The following is a 26,712-nucleotide window of genomic DNA, read 5'->3' as shown; positions in this document are numbered from 1 at the left end:
GTCCCAAAGTAATGAAATCCTGTCCAAAGGCAGCATTTGGAATGAAATATTCAGGACGCAGTTTACTGTTTGGGGACTCAAAACAACTCTTGAGCCTTAAAAACCAAACATTGTGTGTTTGATTTGTTCTTATATAAGGTCATTCCATGCAAGGGTGAAACCAAGATGTGAAATGGGTGAGGCTCTGGAATGCATGTGGACAGTTTCTCTTCTTATTTGGGGTGAGGAATTTGGGATTTTTTCCCCCTTAATTAGTTATGCTTGCTATTTTAATTTATTTTATTATTTTAAGGGCCTATACAATAGGGCTTGTTGTTCCTGCATCAAAAAGACAGGAAACGGTGATGTTTGGTGATTATGCTCACTGAAGTCTATGGGAGTAAGCTCCCGCCCCCAGATGGAGGGCTAATTGTCACTCTAGGGTCTCAAGTTGCCCACCTTTGACTTACGCAAAGGCATCCATTACCCAGAGTTGTGAGCAAAGCAGCAGAGAAATATATACACAACAGCCATTTACGAGGACACCTAAGTTTAAAATAGAATACATTAGTCATGTTGACAAATCCCCAAATCCCAGTGATTTTGGGACTAGATGGAATTAAACTGGTGCCTTTTCTGCTTGATAGGAATAATTTGGTTTCGTTTGATTTAAGGAATGCTAAGATCTAGTCCAGCTTAGTCTGGAATTTAAAATCTTCTATGATTCCTTCTTCCCACACAATCCTTCCTAATCCTCTAATGCCAACATGTACAATTCATCTTTTCCTTTTCTACCCCCTGGAGGCTTCTGCTACATTATTCTTCACTCCAGCCGGAATCAGTATGAATGTGCCAAATACACTATATTGTGCCATTTATTTTAAATGTCATTGAAACTGCTTAATTTTCACATTTTTGTTTTAAAAATTGAGCTTGTGCTAAATACGTCAACCATACTTTTCTCCCTTATGGACCACACATATGCACCAGTGATTGTGCCTATTAAACTAATAGGTATGCATTTCTTAATGCAAGTAGGGCAGATCCACAAGTGAAATTATTCTTGGATGAAATCATCAGTTCAGCTTAGAGTGATCCACAGAGCCCTGGCTCATGAAGCAACCACTTTAAGCAGCAGTTCTGTTTCAGAAATAGATCTGAACTTGATTTCTGTGAGACACCTGGTGTTGCTAGGCATAATTATAGAACAGGGATTTATTTTGTTTTATCATTCTCTGCACTGATACTAGGCTGGAGATATAAAGCAATTTGCACAGTTATCCCATTAGCTCATCATACAAACTTGGAAGAGCTTGATCTCTTCCTCCCCTCCATCCCCCCATCAAAGTATATAAAGAGAAGGAAATTACTCTCTTCTTATTTTATATAACAAATATGAGGAATGTGCACCTCTGTAAAATTCCCCTCTCCTTTATTGCTTTAGTGAGTTTGTATTAGGATCTGGCTCTCAGACAGGTTTAGGGAGTTGCATTTAATTTACGATTTTACAAGGGTTATTTTTGCTACTGGTACAAGACTTTTGTTCAACAGCAACACTTCCTTGACTGCCCAAATACCCTGCAACTTTGTGGGATGAATTGGGGAGTCCAGAAAGCATTGCTGAAGGAGACCCACACTGTTTACATTTTTTAAAAGATGCCTGAATATTCCTCAGTCAGCTTGTAAGCATCATAAAATAAATGCACCATCTCCCAATACTTTTCTTGCCCCAATTTTTTTGGAGATGATATCCATTCAGAGTTGTCTTGATTATAGTAATTGTTCCACTGAGAGGTCTAGTAGGAGCAGAAATGTGAGATTTAACAGCAGAACATGTTTACATTCCTAGCCAGATCCCACTGTTTTGTCTGTTTAGCATAGCAGCATCCTATACTAATGTGTGTGCATGTATGTGTAGATGTCTAAGCATAACAGTATTTTATCTGGTAAAAATTCCAAAATTTATCTATGGTTTTTAAGTGGAAAATATTTTTCCATGTCTGGAAAATCCTGCTGCATGCAATATCCTTACTGATGGGAGCAATAGTAATACCAGTGTTTGAAAAAGAGTCAGTGATCTAACATAAAGAATGTGATCATTTCTGCCAAATATGTTTTATTTAATCTTTTAAACCATTCTCCAAAGGAAGAAGTGCTCTAAATCCACCTAGCACCCAAGGTGGTAACAAGACAACAATAATTACATTTAATCCCCCATGTCCAGCCACTTTTTAAGGGACCAGAACAGCAAACCTTTGCATTGCTTACTTACCTAGAAGCAACTCTCACTAAACACGGTGCTACTTTGAGTAAACATGCAAACAACTTATGCTAATAGGCATAAAACTGAATCTATAAATGTGTCAAAGAGTTGATACTTTCTTTTGGTTCCATTTTATTCACAAATGAAACGAAGGATTGCTTTGATAGAGGTTTGCATGGGAATGGCGGTAAATAACAAAAGCCATGCCATGATATCCCAGTGCAAAGTCGGCCCTTTTGTATGTGCGTTGTAGCATTGCACGCATATAAAAAATGGGTGAAGCTCACATTGCAATGGCGTGATGCTGCTTTTGTCACTTCAATGAGAGCATTGGATTCTGCAGATGCTTCTAGTTTGAAATAGTTTAAATAAGCATTTTTCTTTTCTGGTGCTGAAGACATCTCTAGGTTTTATGCCATGAGTATATGAAAGAGAGGGAAGAAAGTCTGGGTAATTACATCTGACTCACTCATATATCATTCTAAAATGCATTGCCCATGCTTTTATAGTCCCCTAATACACAAATACAAATGCTCACTTCCATGTTTGTTCCTATAATGCTAAAATAATGCATTCTGTAATGCAATTATTGTATTAAAAGGCATATATTAAAGATGACTGCATACAAAAGGCATATATTAGAGGAAGCTGAATGTAAAACTGCCTATGGTAGAGAAACTTGCATACAAAATTGTGTAAACTAAAGTATTTATCAAAATAGTATATTTTAATTTTAATGTTGAGGAAATTTGACAGGAAGCACTTAAGAATAAGTTTATGCAAAACTGAAACAAACCAGATTCAGATAGATCATGCATAATACTGTATATATTGTATACTGCATTACATTATATTATTTTGTTCTTTCTATTCATATGCAGAGCTCCTATTACTAGTCAGTCAATTAACTGAAACTTACTTTAAGGTCAGAAACATCCCGGTAACATTGTTCAGAGCGGGTATGGTCTGACAATTGCACATTCCAGAAACAGGGAAGCTGATAGACAAGAAAGGGATTCTGTTTGATGACTGCATTGAAAATATCCTAGAAAGACAAAAAGACAAACAACATTTTCACCTTGCAGAAAAGCAATTTCATATTGCAAACTGCCTTTAGCCCTTTAGTATTATAATAAAAATATGGATAAAACACTGCCTAAGTATAAGAGCTGAAAGTCAAGGTTCAGGGTTTTAGCTTTGAAAGAAAGTATTGTCAGTCAGACCCTGTATTTGTGAGTGTAACCTGGAGCTTTGTTGCTGCTTCACTTTTGACAATTGGGTTCTCAAGAAAGACTGTACAGGTAGTCTTCACTTATGACCATTCGTTTAGCGACTGTTCCAAGTTATGAAAGCGCTGAAAAAAACGACTTAAGACCAGTCCTTGCACTTACAACTGTCGCAACATCCCTGTGAGCATGTGATCATGATTTGGGTGCTTGGCAACTATTGTGCATTTACGATAGTTGAAGTGTCCGGTGGTCATGTGATCACCATTTGTGACCTTCCCAGACTACTTCCAACAAGCAAAGTCAATGAGGAAGCCAGCAGGGAATGTCGCAAGTCATGGTCATGTGATGTCTCGCTTAACGACCATGGCAAAAAAGGTTGTAAAATTGGGTGCAGTCATACAATGCCTCACTTAACAACTGCACTGCTTAACGATGAATTTTCCGATCCCTATTGTTGTAAGTAAAGGTCTACCTGTAACTATAAAACAACACAGCACACTCCTTTCCTTGTCACTGTTGTTAAAATATGCCCATGTACAGAATGTCACCATCAAATTTGAACACTGTATCTTCATAATCAAAGATAAAAAAACAACATATTGTAGCAACATTTTAAATAAGCATCAAATTGTAAACTAAGGACCAACTAACAAACCATAATTAAAAATTAATCTAGACTTAATTGAATTAACAACTTAAAAACAAGAAGAGCTTTAGGATATTAATTTTTTTTAAAGGCAAACAGATATTTGGATTTTAATTTGGATTTTAATTTGGAGATAAAAGGATATATCCTAATCCCTACCTTATTTCCCTAGAGAGAGCATTCCAATGTTGCAATGCTACCACAGAGAAAATACTTGTTTTTAAAGTTTAATAATATACTTCTAACAAAAGAATGTGGATAAGGGTATCTCTGATTATTAATTCATGTTAGGAATATTATTTCTTTAGACACTGGGTTTCTACATTGTTTGACTAATTACATGCCATCAAGTTTGTGTTGACTCTTAGCAACCACATAGATTTTCTCCAGCATGATCTGTCCCTATCCTGGATCCTTCAAGTCTTCCAATGGTATACCTGTCACCATTGTAATTGAGTCTGTCAGTCCTTTGAAGTAGACCAGGTTGGAAAACAGACGCCACAAACACTAGAAATACTAGAATTTTATTGATATAGGCTATAATAAGAGAAAATCTGAGAGAGCTTCCTTTTCCCTCCTTTTTATACCAAACACAATCAAAACTGGCCAATCTTGAGTTTTCTTGAGGAAAACACTACTTTCTTGGGCTAAGTTCACATTTCTTCAGGGCCATCTCTGTATTCCTCTACATATACACCTCTTTCTTTCCCACTTTTCCCAGCATTATAGACTTCTCAAGACAGCTAGATGTTTGCATAATGTGTCAAAAATATGATCATTGAGCTGGGTCATTTGTGCCTCAAGTGGACCTTTAAAAGTGATCACCAACCCTTTGAGTTAGGCTTAAAAAGAAACCTGAAACCAATGCCATTCTTTCAGAATTATACTGAAGGAATATAATGACCCTATTTTACGCATTGCTTAGGATCAAAGCAGCAGAGTTCTGAACTAGCTGAAGCTTCTGAGCTATTGTGAAATGTAGCTTTGTGCATAACATCTAACAGTAATCCAATATACTACCAGGGGTATCTCTTTAACTCAGAGTGAGAAGAAAGGTGATAAATTTGAAAGAAATGATAGAAATTCTGGATCTTTATCACTTGTTTTATTGATGATGATGATGATGATGATGAATAGGAAGGCAAATCCAGAGAACACTGCAGAAAAGTCACACTTTTAAAGGTAAAAACAAAATTTGGTCAGATAAAACATCTACAGATACTTAGCTGTGTATCATCCTGGAAATGCAATGTGTGATTATATATTGTCATGGCTAATACTTAATCCAAAATGCTTCAATCACTCCTGCCCTCAGTTCAGAATGGGTATTGATTATGAGATTATACCTTTTCTCACCAGACAGTTAAATTGAATTCCATATATAACACTCATATTTAAACCAAGGCTGCCTCACTTGAAACTTTCTTAAAAGGATCTCAGCATTTATTGGAAAAGCATTATCTTTTTGTCTGTCTGCCTACCTCCTCACCAACCTATCATTTAGCATTATATGTAGAGCACTAGGTAGGAAAGTATGATTGATCCTAACCCATTATATTGTAGAAGTAATGAAACAGTGCCTACATATATCACTGCTCACATTCTTTTTCCCTAGAAAGAGAAAGGAAATCTAGAAGAAGCCATTTCTTTATCCGGTAATATTGGACAACTATTGTCCAGTCTCTAGCCTTCCCTGTTTGGGAAAGATTTGGGAGATGATTATGGAATCACTTACAGAGGCTCTGGATAAAGCAGATTATCTTGAAACTTTTCAGCTGGGCTTTAGACCTGGTTGTGCGATGGAAACTGGTCACTCTGTGGATGACTTTTGCTGGGACATGAGTGGAAGGACTACTGCTTTCCTAGGTCCTTTAAACACTGAGCAGTTAGGAAATAATCAATCATGGCATCCTTCTGGATTATCGGTGAGGGCTGGGACCGTTTTGTAATGGTTTCACTCATTCCTATGTGGATAGTTCTACTTGGTGACAACCGATCTAGACTTTGACTGCCCCTGATGTGGGTGCCACAGGGCTTGGTTCTCTCACTCATGCTATTTAATAGTTACATTAAACTTTTGGAAGAGGTCATCAGTTCAGGGCAAGATATCACCAATATACTGATGATACCCACCTGTATATTTCCACTTAGCTGAGCAGAAGGTGCAGTGGATGTTCTTAACCAGTGTTGGAAGCTGGGGACTGGATGGGACAAAAGTAGATCAATCTGAATCTTATTAAGATGGAATTGCAGTCTATTCAGAAATCATCTGGCTCATTGTGAACTCATAATTTGGCTCTGGATGGAGCTGCAGTCCCACTGAAGGAGCAGTTTCACAATCTTTGGTTCTCTTTGATTCATGGCTTCTACTTGAGGCTATGGCCCAGAGAGCCTTTGCAAGTTGCATCAGGCCCATCATTTTTGGGCCTGGGAGGCTCTGACAAGAAAACTCATATTGTTGCCATATTCAATAAAACAGGGGAGATTTTAGTGACATTTAGTTCTGATGTCTGATACTTTGGAAGATATCAGTCAATTAGACTTGATACTGTTCACAAATGGGAAAGGTGAATGTAAATTTGTTTCAGAAGTTGTAGCATCATCTTTTCAGGTAAAATAAAAATACATAAAATAAAAAAAAGCCAAACATTGAAAGCCAAACTAAAGCTGTACATATGAAACTCCAGAGTAGTCACAGTGGCCTTCCACAGACTGTTCAGAAAGAAATCATTCTGGAATAGCAGCTAAACTTAGCAGGAGTTTTGAAACACATTTTGGTAGATTTTGTATCAGAACATTAATTGCTCCACGTCTATGTCCCTTCTGAAAAAGTGGAATTTTCTCTAACTCCTAGGTGTGCTCTGAGGATAATATCCTTAATGTCTGTGAGGTAGAGGATGGAAGAGAGAATGGTGATTGTGAAAGCTGGAATCAGACAAAATCATGAACTGAGAACAACAAAAATAATATAGAAGGAAATGGTATTTTAAAGCTTCTTCAAAGTCTGTAGCTTTTTGTTTCAAAGAAGGGGGGCTCCTGAAGGGGAGCGGAAAATAGGTTTAAAAAAGAAAAAAAGCTAGATCAAGCCAAAGACTTCTCTAATCTTGTCCACCTTACCTTTCAAATAAAGATTGACCACAATTTTATCTGACTGATTCAAAATTATTTTGTTCATGAGTTGTTTCAATAGCACAGTGACCAACAGAGAAAATAGCATACAAATAATTTAAACAGTTAAATCATTCTTAACATGTAAAATTCTTATCCTAAAAAGGTTTCACCCTTAATACCTACAATTTGACAAAAGCATGCTTCTTGAAAGCTACTTCCAATACTTCACCCTTAGTTCAAACAATAAACCTAGTTTGCTTATTTAACCTTTATCAGCACTCTGATTATTTTGGGAAAGTTGGGTTTGTTGTTCTCATACCTGCATGCATCCATTTTTAGGAAAATCCCTGCAGTGAAACATCAACATTGACTGGGAAAGTTGTGTAATGTAAATGGTATGTCTCTCCTTCCATTCCCTACTTTTAGGAGCAATCTTGATGTCACTACCTGGGCATTACACACTCACCTGGTCAGCCAATGAGGTGGAGAGCATGCTCATTAGCTCTCTTTCAGCTGTGAGTCTCCACATCTGCTCCCATTTCATCTTGCGCAATTTATCCAGAAGTAACAGAATAACCCCTGGAATCAATAAGCAATGCAAAGAAAAAGGCGAGCTGCAGTGAAAATGGCAAAAAGCAAGGCCTTCATGCTTCAGCATGGTTGTATCAGGATTAAAACAAAAGCTTTATTAACTGTAAACTATGAGCAGTTTCATCATGCTGAGGACAAGGGGGGAAAAAGTTAGCCTAAGAAACCTCACAAATTATATGCATTCCTTAATAAATAATTGGATCCCTTTGTGCCAATCTATCTGTCAAATAAAACAAATAGTTTGCAATTATGTGTGTGTCTGAGGGTTTTAAATGGCAGAAGTATGTGTGTGACAGAAAGCAAATAGGGTGCTTTCAGATGGAGAGTTCCAAGCACTAGCAATCAAATGGCATTGTGGAGGAAGTCGATCTCTTCCACTTAATTGATCTTTTCCTGGTTAAAAAAAGAAATAGGAGAAAAATGCAGGCAGTTTACAAATGGAAGGCTCATCTTGAAACACCCAGCATTATCAGAAGGAAAAAAAAAAAAAACAGTTTAGCCATTCCATCAAGAACCTGCACCAAAATCCTTGTTTAGTCAGGGTGGGGTTCTGCTTTTGTTCTGAATTAGCATGCTAAGTGAACCAGATCCCTGTGGTTTGTAAATCCTGATTCATGGTGGCATGGGCAAAGTTAGAGGGAACAGGGGTCAAACTTACCTTCTGGCCTTCCAGAGGGCTGCAAGAGGCCTTTCAGTGATACGGTAACATTGCCAAGTTTTCAGTCCTATTTTGTGTTGTGTTTTTTTTAAAAGAGTAGCAATATGTAAATTGCTCTCATCTCCACACTTAAACTCTTGAAAGCCAAAAAAACCTCCAAGTAAGTTTTCCAGACTTTGGTTGCTTGTTTTAAAGTGGGAATGATGTGGCATAGATCATGCTAAATTGTGGCTTGTTTAACCATAGTTTGTGGCCTAAGTGACACTTGCTTGGGATCCTGCTATACTTCTGATTTATAAAAAAATGTGTAAAAGAGGCTGCAATTTGCCATAGAGAGAAGCAGGTGTTAAGAAGCCCATTTTATCTGTCTTTCCTTTTATTTATGTTGGACAAAGCTTTTGAGAAAGATGTATTTTTCCTATGTCCCTATATAAAGTGAATAAAGGGACCAATATAAACACCAGAGTAAGTTATATTGGATAAGGTTTTAATGGTAATACAGAAATCTATATGTAAATTAATTATATTGAATACAGTATTCATTATCATGAGTACAATGCTTGTTATAGTCACTTTTCTCTCCATCTGGACTACCTATTCTATACATGGCTGATTAATCATCAAAGATTAGTAGATCAAAGGAATTTAATACAAACATGTCTTCACTGAAATTTTAAAGGTAAAGTCTTACAAGACTGACATAACAGGATGTATTCACCAATAATATATCCATGTTTATATTGGGTTTGCTGCTGAGCATATGCAGAAGATATGGGAAACCCCTGAAGACCTTATTCTGAATCATCACTATGATGCTTTGAGTAGTGAGTTTGAAGAAGCACTTTGGTGACTTCATGAAATGCCCCTCTGAATGCTAGTGCTGTACAGCACTAATATCTACTGGCTAAGTATACCTAGATGACTTTGGCTGAGGTTTTAAACTCTTAATAAGTATGGCAGAAATGTTCAGAAAGAACAGCCCTTCCCCAACAATCAAATTAGGAAGAAAGTTATCTTTTGCTTCTGAGAACTGAGAACTCCTGTTGCTGACAGAAAAATACCCTATTTATTGGCATATAACACGCACAGGCGTATAACACGCACCTTAATTTTAAGAAGGAAGTTTGAGTAAAAAAACTTAAATTTAAAATAAATGACTTGGAAGCCAAATAAAGGGAGCTCTGAACTTTTTGTTTATTAACATTTATACCACTTATAAGGTAAATGCGTAATATGAAAGAAAAAGCCCCTCTTTTGTATGCTGTAGCCTGGCTGTGTGTAGTGTGTGTACACCATTAGTGTTTGTTAGCTGTGTGTAGGGTGTGGTAATTTTAATCTGTTCATGACCATACTGGTACTTATTCCCTCCCTTCCTGCTTACCTGTCTGCAACAGGCAGGCAGGCAGGTAAGATCTCTGGTGGACCAGTAGGGGCTAAAAATCCCTGGTGGTCCGAGTGGATTGGGGGGTACAGGAATTTATTATTAGGGTATGCCTCCTCTGTTTGCAGTCTTTAGTAACATCGCCCGCATGGTCCGGCACTCAATGGGTCAGAGCAAAGCGCCGGTGGCTGGGAGAGCATTTCTTTTTTGGCAGCCGCTGCAACCCAGGGCTGCTGCTCCAGATGGCCATAGAGGGAGGTGTGGAGCCCACAGCACACTGCGAAACACCCCCCTGGACACCCAAGAGCTGCGCCCAACCCCTCTCAGATCGCCCCAGGACTGGCGAGTGCAGAAGATGCAGCCTCTCCTCCGGCTCCCCACGGCCTCGCCTGCTCTTCCCTCCTTCCCATCAGGAGAAACTTTGGCATGGAGGGGCAACCCCCTCACCCAAGGGCTGCACCACGCCATTGGGAGCATGGGAGAGTCCGGAGATGTGAGTTCTCCAGCACTCAGCGTCAGAGCAAAGAGCAGATCCACAGTGGCTCCTTGGTTTGCTAAAACGGGGAGGGCAGGGAGCCACGCGCCACCCATTCCCCAGGCCTCCGACTTTGCAACGCAGCCACTGTCCTGAGCACGCTGCGCCTGGAGGAGGAAGAGTTAAGCGCTGGTGTATGTCTGTATGCGCACACCCACACACGCCTTTGTGCGGTATTCCTCCCCTGCCGCTCGGTGATTTTGAGAGAGAGAGTGGGCTTGGAACAGGAAAGCCAGGAGCTCCCGGGCAGAGCGGGGCACCTCCCTCCACACTGAGCCTCTGACTTTGCCCGGGCTGAGGGACCGCACAGTCTGGAGAGGTGAGCGTCACGTGTGTGTGTATGTGCGTGTGTGTTTGTGTAGTTTTTATTCCTCCCTTCCCCCCCCCCCTCGGCCTCTGAAGGCTGCTCTGTGCTGTTGGGAGGCCAGGGACCCGAGTTCTGCAGCAGCCTTGCCGGGGCAGCGCAGTGCGGCACGCAACGCTCACCGTTGCAAAGTCGGAGGCCTGGGGAATGGGTGGCGCACGGCTCCTTGCCCACCCCGTTTTAGCAAACCGAGCCACTGCGGATCTGCTCTTTGCGCTTTGCTCTGACACTGAGTGCTGGAGAACTCGCGTCTCCAGACTCTCCCATGCTCCCAGCGGTGTGGTGCAGCCCTCGGGTGAGAGGGCTGCCCCTCCGCACCAAAGTTTCTCCCAATGGGAAGGAGGGAGGAGTGGGAGAGGCCGCAGGGAGCCGGAGGAGAGGCTGCGTCTTCTGTGCTCGCCAGTCCTGGGGTGATCTGAGGGGGGTCAGGTGCAGCTCTTGGTGAGCAGCCAGGGGGGCACTGCGCAGCACGCTGTGGGCTCCGCACCTGTGGACATCTGGAGCAGCAGCGATGGGTTGCGGCGGCTGCCAAAAAAGAAATGCTCTCTCAGCCCGGCTGCTTGAGGTGAGAAGCTGCAGGGCATATTGGCATATAACACGCAGCTAGAATTTCAGCCCCAAATTTTAGGGAAAAAAGTGTGTGTTATATGGTATATACAAGAAAAAAAACTAAATATATTCTAAATTTTGTGAAAATAAATATCACAATGAGCCACCAGGTTTCAAAACATCATGTAATATTTCAACCACCTATCTGTTCCTTCCTTGCTGCAAAAAGGAATTGGCGGGGGGTGGGAGAAATCTCTTTATAATATTTTGTGATGAAATCTTAACCAGCCTTTTTCAACATGGAACAACTGATTCTTTTTGTTGTTGTTTAATTCTCTGAAAAGGAACGTTAATCCTATCTGGAGTTTGCATAGATGGCCACAATCAGAAAGACTATTTGTGCCCAAGAATATCACAAAGGAATTATCCCTGAGATTGAAGGTCAATGTAAAGCAGAATCTTCTCATCACAAATTCAGATTAGGGATAATAAAATGCTCCTTCCCTACTTGTGGATTACCTTGAGATGCCAAGGATTTAGTTAATCAGAATGTAGTACATTGGAAAAGGTAGAAAATGAACCTTCCTCCACTCACACTTTTTAGAAATAGTTTTTAATTTTTATCTACGAAACAAGACGAATGTTCTAATACCACTTCTTTAATACTGCTACATGGGAGGCATTTACTATATTTCCACTCCATTTTTTCCCCTTTCTTTCAAGCAGGCAGATTATGCTGTCCTCAACTAAAAAGATTAAGGGGTTATCAACCAAGGCATCTGAAAGACGACTAGAAGGGATTTAAAAAAAAAAATATTTGAAAACAAACTACTAATAAATTGGATGATATAAGACTAGACATTTTCCCACAATAACATGGAGATTTAATTTATACTCATTCTTAAATAAACATGTAAATACTGTAGCTGTACTCTTAAAACAATTTTGTTTTAACATAATCAAATTCAGGGTTTTGAGGATCAGAAATGAGCATTACTATAGAGAACATGGTCACCCATATTTTTTCAGCAGTTTGCAATGTTTATTTCAAAAAAAAAAAGTACATAATTTCTACTAAACATTAGCAAGATTAGGGAATGGATGCTGGGGAAGCAAATTAAGTCTACTCATTTAATATTGCTCAATGCATCCCTGCACATACATATATACATAAATAGGGGCTGAAAAAGAATATGTTTCTCTTTTCAGAATCAGAGGCTCAAAATGGCATTAATTCCAAGGCTGACTCCCATATTCTATAGCCACTGTATTTAGTCCTTGAGGTGTGCGTTATTGTACAAGGCCTCCCTTTCTTTAACATCATGCAAAGTATAATTGAGGCTAGATTTAAAATGATAAGCAGCAGAATACAGGGAATAAAGGGTGTTGTTCTCATCTGTTGTGCTGGTGGAAAAAGACCTGGGAGGATGAAGGAGAAAAGAAATCAAAGGACTTTTTTCCCCTTAGACATCTGGTCCCAGCATGGAAATCTTTCATATTCCAGACACAGCATAACAGTATCTCCTCCCAGATGGAAAAAGAGGGAAAAGTTTGCCAACAAATAAGCACACAGAGTGAAAGGGAGACAGAGGTGGGGTTAGTGAATTAGCAAGGTCACAGATAGTCAGGGAAGATTTCTCTTAAAAATAAAAAAAGTATTACAGAGGCAAGCAGTCTCATGTAATTCATGTTCAGCCAAGGTGCTTTGTAGTTATGGATGAAAACAGATCCTTCACTTTTAAAAAATTCTTTCTACACCTTAGCTTTGTCTCCAAGCCTCTCTTGGGAAGCTCCTGAGAGTTTGGGTATTCTTTTCATTAATAATAAATGAAACTCAACATGTTGAATCACCTGCGCTTGATGGTCAAATCCAGTACAGTCTTATTGTTACATTTCAAATGCTTGAAGATGAAGGCTGCCATCACCACTGTAACAGCTTGAAATACATTCATTTATTTATTAGAGTTGTGCAGCAACCTGGATCCAAAAAGGAAAAGGTAATTCGGAGCCTGCAACTCTTTAAAGAAGCTGGGTCTTTTCTTGGGATCATGTGGGGCTGTTGGTGGATCCCAGGGAAATATGTGTTTGACTGAATGAGTTGCCAGCAGGTATAATATGCACAGCACTCTGTGCTACATCATCTTTGGCCCTCTGAATCTGAATCTTGGCACAATCATATTATTTATTGTGCTTCTCAGTCCTTTGGCTAAGATCAAGTGTAGTACTGTGCTTTTATGAAAAAAAGCTCATCTCAAAAAAAGTCTTTTTTGAGATGAGCTTGACTCCTGGTTACCTTGTGGACTCCTTGATTTTCAGTCCTAAAATGTCAAACACATTGTCTACACAATTGTCTGTGTAATGCTTTTGCTCGTTCACAAAGACAATTTCCACTCTTCCCTTGTCTTGAACAACTATTGAATCAGTAAGTACTTGGGAATTAACTAGGTGTATCTTATAGTAAGTACTTGGGAATTAACTAGGTGTATCTTATACCGGCTGCAAAAATCTGGACAACCACTAGATAGCATTTTTCAAGACAAAGTTTTCTGCATCTCTTTGCTATCATCTGTTGTGGGCTTTCTGCAGCACAGATATTGTATGCCTATAGTTAGTTAGATTTCCTCTGATTTGAGAAATTACGATTGCTTTAAGTACAAGCTGAATTGAACTTTGAACAAGTATTGACATTGACCTTTTTTTAAGTCAAAGTACAAACATGCAAAATTAAGTATGTATTCATGTCCATGTTAACATACAGGAGGGAAGCAAAAACAATTCTTTTTTGCAATACTTTCAGATCCTTATCTTTTTGGGATGGTATTGTCATGCATTGTCAGCTGCTTTATTTTTGTTATTGATCATTGCTTTTGTTATGTTTTTATGCTTTTATATGAATGTGAGCTGCCCAATGTCTTATGACTGGAAGGGCACAGAAATTGTGGAAAGCAAATCAACAAATGATGCAAAGTTGGTAACACAGAAGTAGGAGGAAAAAAACTGATGTTTTCATGCTGAGTAGCAGACTATTTTAGATACCTAAAATTGAAATGGCTATCATAGGAAGTATCAAATGAGAAGGGAACATTAAGAGGCCAAACTGCATTGTTCCTAATGTTTCATAAACTTATTTATTTATTGGATTTGTTAAGGCCAATCAAGATCCTGAATGACTTATAATATCCGAGTACATATATTAAAAACACAACTAAAAACCACATGACTGCCCAGACTAAAGCAACATTCCCCGAATGCAATAAAGACTCGAGAGGGGCTCCACAAGACACCCTAACCCCAGGCCTGGCAATAGAGCCAGGTCTTAAGAGATTTCTGCAGCCTTAGAAGAGTGGAACCTATGCATTTCTCCAGGAGATGCCGTTCCAGAGGGCAGGAGCTGTGACAGAGAAGGCATACTTGCTCAGTAGCACAAAATGACAACATTTAATTGAAGGAACTGGTGTATGCCCATTTTGCCTGAATGCACTAGGGCAGAAACAGTTGGAGACAAGCAGTCACTCACATAACCAGGGCCTATGCCATGACAAGTTTTATAGGTAACAACCAGCCCCTTGAATTATAGCCAGAAGCCAACTGGTAACCAATGCAGAAGTGATGACACATGGGCATAATGAGAAGCACACATTACTGCTTGCACTGATGCATTTTAAACCAGCTGTAGCTTCTAGATGGTCTTCAAGGTCAGTTCCATGTAAGTACATTGCAAGAGTTCAATCATGAGGTGACTAGAGCATGAGTGACCATCCAAAGGGCCTTAAGGTCAAGAAAAGGGCACAACTGGATCACAAGATGAACCTGTGCAAAGACCATCCTGGCCAAGTTGAGGATTCCCAAGTTGTGCATTAGTCTTGAGTGGGGAAGTGCAACCCCATCTGAGATCAAAGATGAAAGCCTTTGTTATAGCTACAGCTAAGCCACTCAGTGTTGTTAGTATTGAGCCAAAGTCTGTTCCTCCTCATCCAGACATAAACAGCTTCTAGAGTCAGTGTACTGACAGTGTCAGTGTATTGACAGTGTTACCTGTGCAGCCTGGAATTGAGATGTACAACTGGGTATCATCTGCATACTGATTATACTGAATCCCAAGAGAATCGAAAAGACTTTATCTGCCAGATAGCATGAATACTCCTCCTCATGGCCCTGTATATGGTCCTGTGGCCCATTCTTCCTTAGCAAGGAACAGGTCACTCTAAACAGGGCTACAGAGTGGCTATTGGAGGACACAATAAGGGCATAGAAATAACGTTGTTTTGCCATGCTTATCACTGATGTAGGCCTGAATATGGGCTCTTATTCCTATTTGGTTGGATTCACTCTTTATCTTCCTCCAATGGCACTGCAGGTGTTGCTTCTGCCACTTCACCTTCCAGAGCTTCTCGGAAAACCAGGCTGCACCTTGAGATTGGTACACATATAGGAGCAATCTGATCCAGGCCTTTGGTCACCCACCTTTTGTAGGGTGCAAGCAAGGTTCTGCTGAATGGCCCACCAGATCTCAGGAAAACCCCAAGCTCCTTCTGGAACCCAATAGAGTCTATCAGTTGCCTGCTGTGGTCCTATTGAACAGGTCCTATCACCCTGTGGGGGTGGATGGCACCAGCAAGTCAGAGGGCAACCACAGAATGAACTGTCAAGACTTTCTATGCAATTTTAATCTCAAATCAGAGTCCAGAACCATATTGTTCTAGGAAAGTGATACACCTATGCTATTAGGAAATATATAACAAATCAAAATCAGGTAAATACTATGCATGTCAGGAACATACAAACATGTATATATGTACAAGTAATAGTATAACCCAATGAACGTTACATTTTGCACTGTGAATACTCTTCTACCTTCAAGTTATAAGCTAGTATAAAGCTGGTGAGGGATGAAGTACTGTTACATGAGCTTTCTTAGAAGCAATTACTGTAAATCTTCAATTTAATGGACTACTGGTAGGAAGGAGTGTCCATTACATCCCAAATCCATTAAATCCAAATAGGATTTTCCTGCATGTCTAAAATGGCAAATAGGATTTTATGCATGTGTACAAAATGGCAAATACCCAGAGGTGTACAGTATACAGAGAAATTTTCTCCACTGCATCCAACATCTGTTGAACTAAGGTCTGGTAAATAGAAAGCTTATTGTAACTTGTTCCTTTGATTTACTTATTCTTACTTCAAAGCTGAAGTATGAATTTAATACTCCTGTTATGGAGCAGCAATTCTTCAGAACTTGAAACCCCCTATCTCTTCTCATCGCAGAAACATAAGGATGGTCACATTCATCATTCATTGCCATGCCAACAAGTGGGTGTTATAGTTGTGTATACTAAGCACAGTACTGGCCAGTGAGCTGATAAACTTTCACACCACGGTGACTGAAATGGCCATGAAAATGCAGGCCCTATCACCCAAATGGTATTAGTCCATGGCCATGACTTATGTGCATCTTCTTGGATTTATGGGAAATCATAGGGTTGGGCTGCACTTCAGATTCAGTCTTCAAAAGGTGCTTTGGAGGGTGCAGGGCATGCAAGCCTAGCACTTGTCTGCCACACCATAAAATAATTTGTGTCTTTTCCTGGAACTGCATGTTGAGACAGGTGCTAGGTTTGCAATCCTGGATGCTCTGGAAGCGCCTCTTGCAGATCGAAACTGAAGAGCTACACAGGACTAGCAAATAGTTTAATGAAAGCAACTCAGTATGTGGCAGCTGAAAAGAAAAAGACACATTCCTTTATGGAACATTAGGAAAGGAACTGTAGATAAAATTGACAGTAAGATGTATATTTTAAAGAAATCTCTGTTATATCACTCAAGCAGGAGACCAAATATGAAATGTGCATTGTGATGTTGTGCATAATGTTGCATATAAGCACATAAGGGACAGAACTTGCATCTTGCTGTCATGACATTTTTCATCATTTCAGTGGAACTGCTGGTTGATGTGAACACCCATGACCATGAAAGTTCTACTCAGAAGTAAAAGAGGAAAGAAAAGACCAAGCTGTGAATATGTAACAAACTAGCAGAGGAGGATTATATAAAATCAAAGCATCCTCTGAGCCTTTGTTGAGTTAACAGCTACTTTCTGTGATGTGGGTCACAGACTGGAAGACGTCCAAATTAAGTGCTCTTGGATTTAGCACTATTAATTGCTCACCTTCTCAACACAAAGCCACAACAACATAGAACTGAACAGCAAAAAAAAAAAAAAAAAGGCACTTTGTTTCTGCACTCAACGAGTTTGATACTTGAACACCTCTCTCCAAACCAGATGAGAGGAAGGAATATTCAGCTATGATCTTTCTTAGAAGATGTGTCTGTGTGTCTATGCATATTTGTTCATATGCATGCGTGTGTATGTGTGTTCATTTATTCCTAGGCATAGCATAATTTAGAGATTTGATAAACTGGGAGAGCAATTTGCATGGCTGGCTTCTTAAAGTGAAAGCTAGTAAAACTCCTAGGAATGGTATGCACGTGGGAAATCTATATCTTGCCTTTCCAGTTTTTCCAAAAAGCTGCTGACAATATAAAAATTAAGCAAACAAAAAGTATTGTTGTTGTTGTTCAGTCGTTAAGTCGTGTCCGACTCTTCGTGACCCCATGAACCATGTTGCGCCAGGCCTTCCTGTCCTTCACTGCCTCCCTGAGTTTGCTCAGTTTCATGCTCATTGCTTCAGTGATGCTATCTAAAACAAAAAGTATACCCCAAAACTAAATTTTATCTGAATGATGAAACACTATTTATTCAGCAGTAAGAATAAATGACTATAAGAATAAAAATAGAGGAAGGATCACCTAGAATGGGGAAGAACAGGCTGCCATAGAGTCCAGCAGTGGTATAATATTTGGGAACAGGTTTTCATTTTTTGTATGCGATCATTTTGTTCATTCAGATAGTTTTTAAAATGTAATACTGGTCAAAGAGTGTAATGAAGGATACTACTATCGGAATACTATTATTAGAACTAGAAGTTTCATAACCTTAACAGGGCTGCAAAAAGCCTTTTTCTGATGCCTCAGCCAATCACATCTCTAGAAGAGGGGCAGATTTGTATATGATTGCTTGTTTATTCCATGGTGTTTGGCCTTCATTTCTGGCTATATACTTAAATGCTTTAGTGCAATCAAAGGGAGCTGTCTAATACTGATTTCAGAAATTAATCTAAGGCATAATGTGGTTTGCTTAATTTGTTTTGAAGTAGTGCACTGTATGAACCCAGCTATTTTGGTTTGTAAATCATGGCTTATATCTTAGCATAATGTGTCAATCAAGTCATTATAGCTGTTCATCAGTGATAAAAACAAGCCACAGATTAGCCCAATCTGTGCCCAATGTGTCAACTCAGCCAATCATTGTGTATATTTTTTAAAACTGTATACTTCCCATTGTGAGCTAACTGTACTAAGAGAGAATAGCCAGGGATAATTTTTCAGGTGATAACAGGAATAATTATGTTAGAAATAAAACATGTCAGGTGCCTACAGCTAGTTACCAGCAGAGAAGTGTTTGAACAATTAGCATGTTAATGAAAACAAATCTCAGCACAGCATAGGAATGGCAAGAATGAATTCACTCCAAAAATGTACTACGAATTTTCATCTTTCACTACCACTTTCCCAGTTACTCTCACATATGTATCATAAAGTCCACTGGTGGAACCCACAGTGGATTTAATCAACTTTATTAGAGAAGAGCCTTTGAGAGCCAAACATCCATTAGTAAAGCATCAAGTCAGTTTTCATCTGAATAAAGTATAGAAGCCTTCAGAGTACCATCCTTATTAGTATTGGTTCAAATACTAGAAATAAAAAAGAGCTATCAGTGGAAATTTCACATCATCATGACACACTCTTAGAAGTCATTAAAATCTATGATTTTAAAGGCTAAATAATTAGTATTTAATACTAAGCCTACTGTGAGATCCCATATTCTCCGTATTTACTATATGACTGCCTCTAATTTGCCAGTTCTTTTACAAATGGTAAAATGGAGTATTTTGCTTCTGTTATTAAAATATAAGCCTCCTCTGAATAATCTCAGAAAGTAGTATTGTTTATTCTTTTTCCCACTTCGCAGTTTTTAAAACCAATGGCTCTGGCATCAAAAAAGGAGTTTTGGCCGCCAGCAAAAACTCACTACTGGAACTATACATAGGCCTCCTTCATTTTGAATCATATTCACTCTAACCCTTTAATTTTACACTGCTGCTTTTCATCAAAAATTCTACCTCCTCCCACATTTTAGTTGACCCCCCAAAGCAAAACTATATTTTCTACCTGAAATGTCCTTCAAAAGCATAGAGAAAGATGGTAAAAACCACTGCATTTTTAAAAAAGTGATGATGGTCAAATGCTTGCATTTCAATCATTTCACAGCAGTACATTAGATAACAACTGGAATATGGACATGTTCAATGGAAACTGGAAACTAAAGCATCAGATATGTTTTAATTCAGATTTTTGCAGTGAGCAGGGAGTAGGACTTGCTTCCCTAAATTCCTTTTCTATTTCTCTTCCAACTCTACGGTTCTATAATTCCTAAATCAAATATACATAACCTTTTGTTTACAGCCCTAAGAGCTGACAGCATGTATGTCCCTATCTTGTTTCTCACCAATGAACAGGATATCGCTATTCATCAATGGGGAAGTTCTATAGTTCAGTGACAGAGTATATAAAGTATATGCCTTGCATGCAAAATGAGCCAAGTTCAATCCCTGACAACTCCAATACTGAGCTCTGTGGAACAGTAGTCTGAGTTTTCTGGTTTTTAAAGTTGGCCATACAGGGAATTAATATATTGGTGCAGCAATTTCCTACCTATATTGATTGGAAAGTAGCATGTCTGCCACAGAACTTGAATAGAGCATCCATTTAAGACACAAATCCAAGTTACATCTAAAAGGATCTAGCTTACTCTATGGAGCTTATTTAATTAAGACATCATTAACATGACATTAACTTCATGCTATAACAAGTAGTTGTGTTTCCTTACTATTCAAGGAATAGTAAGACAAAACAATAGAATTTGATGTATTGCTGCCAACTACATGCTTCAGGTTTCCATGCACAAAAGAAATGCATCCACATTCTTATAGGGAGGAAGGAAACTTTCTATCTGCACCCACATAAAAAAAGAAAAAATGTACCCTGGAAATGTCCCTATGGCTATTTTGAGCATTCACATAGCCAGAAGGAAGCAATGTGTTATGCTTTTCCTTGAGGAATGTTTGTAATTTATTCAATGATATAGTTGAGCTGATCTGATAAGATTTCATATTCAGTTTATTGCAAATAAAGTGAATGGGATCGTCATTGCTCTTATCTCCCAAATCAATGTTAATTTTGATTTTTTAAGTGCTTCTTTTTATTTATGACTAATAATATAAGAGCTGGGTCTACTCCTCCCCTTCTTCTCTATTCTGGCACAATTTGTTTGTGACTCTGTTTTTTCAAGTGGCTTCTGAGTTCCTCCTGTTCTAATGCTATATCATTTGACAGCTATTCTAATTCACTGAGCAAGTATCTGATAAGCCTTACCTTTCTTTTACTATTTCTTTACCACTACCACCCCCTCTCCCCAGGAGATTTATTTCTTTGTTCTCCTCCAAGAGCACTGAGTCAAACAATACATTTCAATTTTTAGCAGTTTTCTTTACCATGACATATGCTAACTCTGCCAATAATCCATCCTTTGCTATCTTGGAGAAGTTGAACTGTCGCATGCAATGACCTCTTGTTCCATGTTTCTGAAAAATGTTGTTGCATTTACTGCCACCTCCTCTCCAATCTTCCTTTCATTCACCAGTTTTTTCAGCTCATCTCTATACCCTTTTTATTCTCTCTCAACCATATAAACTGAAAAAGGGCATTAATAGCTTTGTGGGACTGAAAAATGAGAGCTTGAGCCGACTAAAATATAGAAGAATAATGCATGAGTGTATTGTAAGTATACAAGACTGTCAAGAGTAACTGTTCAGAGTAATGTCAGCTATTATACTTGAACTCAAGTTAAAGCAATATCTGAGGCTGTCAAATAAAATAGCTATTTCCACAGGATCCTCCCCATAACTAACCACTTTCCACTTCTTCTGCAGTCTAAGAGAGGAAGAGGAAATTGGGGAATGGAACATCTGCTTAGCAGGACTTTTCTTTTTAATATTTAAGTTATTTTTAGTAGTGAAATACAGAAAACTGTAACACCAAGAGGGGAAAAAATATAAGCAGTATTTATATAGAAAAGAAAAAGAAAACCTAGACATCTCATGGTGCTATAAACTAAACTTAACAAAAGAAAATAAAACCAATCCTAGAATTAGATCCTAGAATTGCAGGTACCTTGGAGACTGATAAAGCCTCTGAGCTGTATTGTTTTAATTACATGTTTCAGTTGTAAATATTGCCAAGCAAAGGAAATGTAGGTAAGTCATATTCAAAATGCAATTGCTTGAAATCTGTAAAATCAACTAATTTAAAATACTTCCTTGTTTGGCCCAAGCATTCCAGGAAAACATCTTCCATGCTATTTTCAAATGTGGATAACTCAATTCTCATGTGATTCAGGGTAAAAATGAAATCACTTATCTGTCCTTTATTGCACACTAGAAGGAAGTTATATATATGCAGATCACCTGCCTGATGCAGAATGTTTCCTTCCTTCCTTCCTTCCTTCCTTCCTTCCTTCCTTCCTTCCTTCCTTCCTTCCTTCCTTCCTTCCTTCCTTCCTTCCTTCCTTCCTTCCTTCCTTCCTTCCCTCCCTCCCTCCCTCCCTCCCTCCCTCCCTCCATCATCTATCAACACATGCATATGTGATAGACAGGGAGCACCAGTCAGTCTCAGGATTTCAATCATAAGTCTTTTTCTTCCACCTGTTTGCCTGTTCTTTTCCCAGTCTTGAGATAAGAATGCATCTCCTCTACATTTACACAATGGCTTTGTTTGATCTGAGCAGTGCTTATTCCTACCTCACCAGTCTCAGTCCTACACATTACATTTAAAGCTACTTGCTTGTTTGTGTGCCAAAGAAAGACTGTTGTTGGTTAGACAAGCATGTGAACTGGCCTAGTAGCAAATGAAAGGGAATCAGGTTGACCAGTATTTATTAGTTCAGTATTTTTTTAATCAAGTGATTTTGACTTTACTCAATAGGGATGCAAAAGAAATCTGCACAATTTCTTACAACAAATGATACAGTGTTCTTGTAACAGGAGAAAAAAATAAAACCTGGGAATTAAATATAATTTTAATTTGCCTTAAAATGTCTCATTTTAATATGTTTTATATTATACCAAAGGTGTTTTTTTAATGTTGTGCATTCCCTGGTGATGTATAGCATAGTAGGCAGAATGCAAACTAGCAGTAGATACTTCTTGTACTTTATATCTTAACAGCACCAAGCTGGCCGGGTTAAAACATTACACTTTGCCAAAATTTTGTTTATTTGTAGACCATAATTTAGTGAGATGGGCAGTGACAAATTTGAAATATAAATAAATAAATAAATAAATAAATAAATAAATAAAAACATATGTTGTGACAACATAGCTAACTATGGCCTGGGCAACAAAGTTTGGTTAATAATAAGGCTTAGAGCCACAACCAGAATGTCACAAATTTAATTTTTATTTCTTAATTTTTATTTATTTTAAAACATTAAAAAATAAAATAAAGACATACATAAAAGAAGAAAAAGAAAACGAGAAACGACATAGTGGATGGAAAATAAAACATCAGTAAACAAACAGTAAATATACTCTGATCTCTGTTCAGGTCGTGTAAATCTTTCTTTTGCAAGTTTAAATTTGTGAAGTTTAGAACATATATTATGGGCAAAACTGAATCAGGATACCACGTTGTTAACTGCCTTTCCATCATGACAGTGGATGGGTTATTTGTCCCTTTCTAGGTGTCATCTAGCCCATCAGATAGCAGGTAGAATTACCCTGTTTCATAATACAATTGTTTCCCCACTATGCACAAGAATTGACTGTGCTAAATGGCAGATAAGAGTTCACTTTCATTTTCATGTCCTAGGAACCATTCCAATTAATGTGTTCCACCCTTGATTAAATAGTTTGGTGCTACTGAGAATCAAACTGGACTCTTGATGACCGCACATACATATGCCTGTCATCTTGATCTACCTCTAGTAATAATTTGTAGCTTTTCTAAGAACAGCTCTACAATTTCTGGAATTCGATCCACTCACCTAACCCACTGTCTTCCCTTTCTATACTTCTCTTAACTTTGCCAAGCACTGCCATTTTTTAAGACCATCCTCCACTTGTTACAGTTGTTGAAAGAATTTGAATTTATATTTGATGGTCATCACCTCAAGAGAGAAGCCAATCCTTATTTGGTCCAAGACTGATGGATTGGGTCTTCTGGCAGTCCATAGTGTTCATTCTATAGTAACTGCCTCCAGAACCATAATATCAAGGTGTTTATAATCTTCTTCTACCTTTACATCATAATATAAATAATGCCATTAACTTAATTGTTGTATATTAATTTTTTTCACAATAGCAAATCTTTCCCAGAGACTGAAGAAATTCTTTGGTAAACATTTCAATTGCCACGAAGAATTGGTTGGTGGCACAGTTATTTAACAGGAACGTTTCCTTTAGAAATGGATCCTTCCCCAGCTGCTGTCTCCTTTTATTTAAGATGCTAATGGAACATAAGTCACCATCTGACCACCTAAAGTATGAGAAGGAACTGATTTAGAGGCCTATGGGCATGTTCTTTATCCACCTGGTATGTCTGCTCACATTTCACACACAAATCAGTAGAGAAACCTGTCCCTCCCCATAAATCAAGTCGCAGAGAGCATGCTTCTTTTTCCCTTTGGGGAAGGGAATTTGACAGCTTGGCATTAGATTTATTTGGACAATTATTATGATCTTATCACTATGCTGAAGATATACCATCCATACTCTGATGCTTGTAAATTCTGTACCAGATCAGGGATTTGAACCCAACTCTTCCTATTCTAAAATGAGTCTTGCCACTGCATTACAAACTTAACTCAGGCTGTAAAAGTTGATGTTTTATGTCATATCTTATTGTGGTTCCACAAGTAATGACAAACGATCAAGCTAGAAGGGAAGGTTAACTCCAGAGGTATGAGATACTATAAGTCTGAGAAAATTCTACAATTATCTTTACAACATGAACTGAGCATAAAAAGCAGAAAGGCATCCCCATTTCATATGTTAAATTATGAAGAGATGTTATTAAGAAGAAATTATTTGAATGCATTTCATTTGGAACAGAATTCAAATATTAAAATGGTAACAATCAATGCTTGGATATAAAACAATTATACTTTCAGCAAAATGTTCAGTCAACTTATAAACATTAGTTGTCCAACAACTCATTTCATGGGATCAAATTTCAACTAGCACTTTCAAATTTATGAATGCAAGTTTTGATTACATAAGCTTAGAACGCTCTTATTTCTCCAGGTGACACTTTTTTCAGAAAATGACTGAATCTAAACAGTTGAAGGGGGTAGAGTGTAGGAGAGAACAAAATCAGTCAAAACACACTGCTCCAAATTAGATTATACACTGAATAGATGATTCTGCTGTAGCAAAAACAGAAAGAAAACAATATACTACTTTCTAGCTTGTCATAATTTGGCCTTGGTTATAATTAGTTTTCTCAAACTCCTGACCTCTAGAGGGCGCTCATACACTTCAAGAACCAATTGAGTCCACATCCATGGCAGATGAAGTGGAAAGGAACATCTCTTCTTTAGAATAATATATTTTTATTGATGTCTTTTACAATGTCAGGTGTCATACTAGTCAGAAACAACATTCCCTTCAGAATACTATTGAACATACCTGTATTGTAACCTCTTCCGAGAGCTGGCCAGGGACGGTGATTCTTCCAAAGGTTTCCTAGGTACCAGTCACTCTGGTTCTCTACCAAACCAAGAACCTGCTGACCTAAAAAATAGATAAATAAGCAAATAAGCAAATAAACAAATCAAATCAAAATTCAAAAACAGACTCTTAGGCAAAGGCCCATAATAGATAGACTACTAGATGCAAACAGGATGATGTATATTTGCACATTTCATATATGAAATGTAAACCTGTTTAACTTCATTGTAATTTAGAATTGACTTGGAAACCATATTACAACAATATAACCAGTTATATATTCAACAGAATAAAATACAGGAAGAATGCAAGTTCTCACAAGTATGTAATAGTAATATATAAGATAACTATTGTAAACTATCCTGAGCATGTTTTTATGGAAGGTATGAATACATAAAAATCTTTCAGCCTCTCTCCCTCCCCCCCTCCCCAATTAATCAAATACATTTTTAATGGGATTGTTACTTATATTCATTCAAGAAAATTCTAATAGTTCCTCCAAAACTTTTTAAAAAATGGAATTAATATTTTATTTTTAATTGAGCTGCTTAAAAATGTCAACCAGTTCTTTAAAGTATCTAAACCAACCTCCAACAACATTAGATGATAAAATGAATTTGTAATATTTTTTAAATAATACAATTCTATTTACAACTATCCCCAAAGTATTCTACCATGGAAAAAGTTTATAGAATTCATCTCACCTTTCAAATGTTTCTGTCCTTCTCTCTCTTTCTCTGTCACAAGTCTTATATAATCATATTAAGTAATAATTAAAAACAAATCAGAATCACAAGACACTACCTCTAAAATGTAGCCCACTAAACATGCACGTATGTGCTACATTAATTTTGCCATCCATAGCATCCACGCAACAAAACACTGTATAAACCTGGATCACTGCAACCTATATTCCATAGTTGCTCAAAACTCTCATTGGTTAAATCTCACTCTGATTATTCATAATTATTGCTGTTTAGATGTTTAAGAGTTTTAGATGTTTTTCCCCCAGTTTTTTTTTTCATTACTGTAGAAAGCAGAATCATATGGTTTCTTATTATAATTCGATATAGTCATATTAGGTTATTTTGTTCTCCAATAGAAGTACCCCACTGATTTTGCTGTCTTAAACTCAGCATGGTAAATAATTGGCAACAACAGTGAGATGTCTGAACTTATTTCTATAAGGATTCCAGACTCTTAAAGAAGTGTGGGATTAATATTTTATCTTTAATTGAACCAATTCTTTTCTTTTTTCTCTTTTGGTCAATGTGGTACGTTAAAGAGAAAAGTTGATTTTACCCTGTTCTGAAGTATGCCATACTTCCTGAACTTCAAGGTCAAATAAATGTTAGCAACTGTGTAATGCAACTGTGCTCAGAAAATGGACTGATAGCACATGCTGCATCTATATGGCTCAAGCTACAAAGTGACTTAATGGGATACCACCAGGGAATTATTATTCAAGCCATGCTGAACTCTTCTCTATATGTGTTTGC

General features: G+C 38.0%; 1 protein-coding gene across 2 annotated transcripts in view; it reads right to left on the bottom strand.

Annotated features, from left to right (window-relative positions):
- The window catches only part of LARGE1 (LARGE xylosyl- and glucuronyltransferase 1), a 356,507-nt gene that overhangs the window by 56,379 nt on the left and 273,416 nt on the right, over positions 1 to 26,712 (bottom strand). For both annotated transcript variants that reach the window (XM_088141083.1, XM_088141084.1), the window contains exons 7-9: positions 25,172 to 25,276; positions 7,695 to 7,807; positions 3,162 to 3,287 (exon numbers count right to left, since the gene is read on the bottom strand). In XM_088141083.1, coding sequence (XP_087997209.1) covers positions 3,162 to 3,287; positions 7,695 to 7,807; positions 25,172 to 25,276 — 344 coding nt within the window. The remainder of the gene's footprint in view (positions 1 to 3,161; positions 3,288 to 7,694; positions 7,808 to 25,171; positions 25,277 to 26,712) is intronic.

This window comes from Python bivittatus, unplaced genomic scaffold (assembly GCF_059951505.1).
Source record: "Python bivittatus isolate LINGU-HERP-01145 unplaced genomic scaffold, Pbiv_v1 ctg000330_np1212, whole genome shotgun sequence".
In the NCBI taxonomy this organism is placed as follows: domain Eukaryota; kingdom Metazoa; phylum Chordata; class Lepidosauria; order Squamata; family Pythonidae; genus Python; species Python bivittatus.
This window is presented reverse-complemented; position numbering and strand designations above follow the sequence as displayed.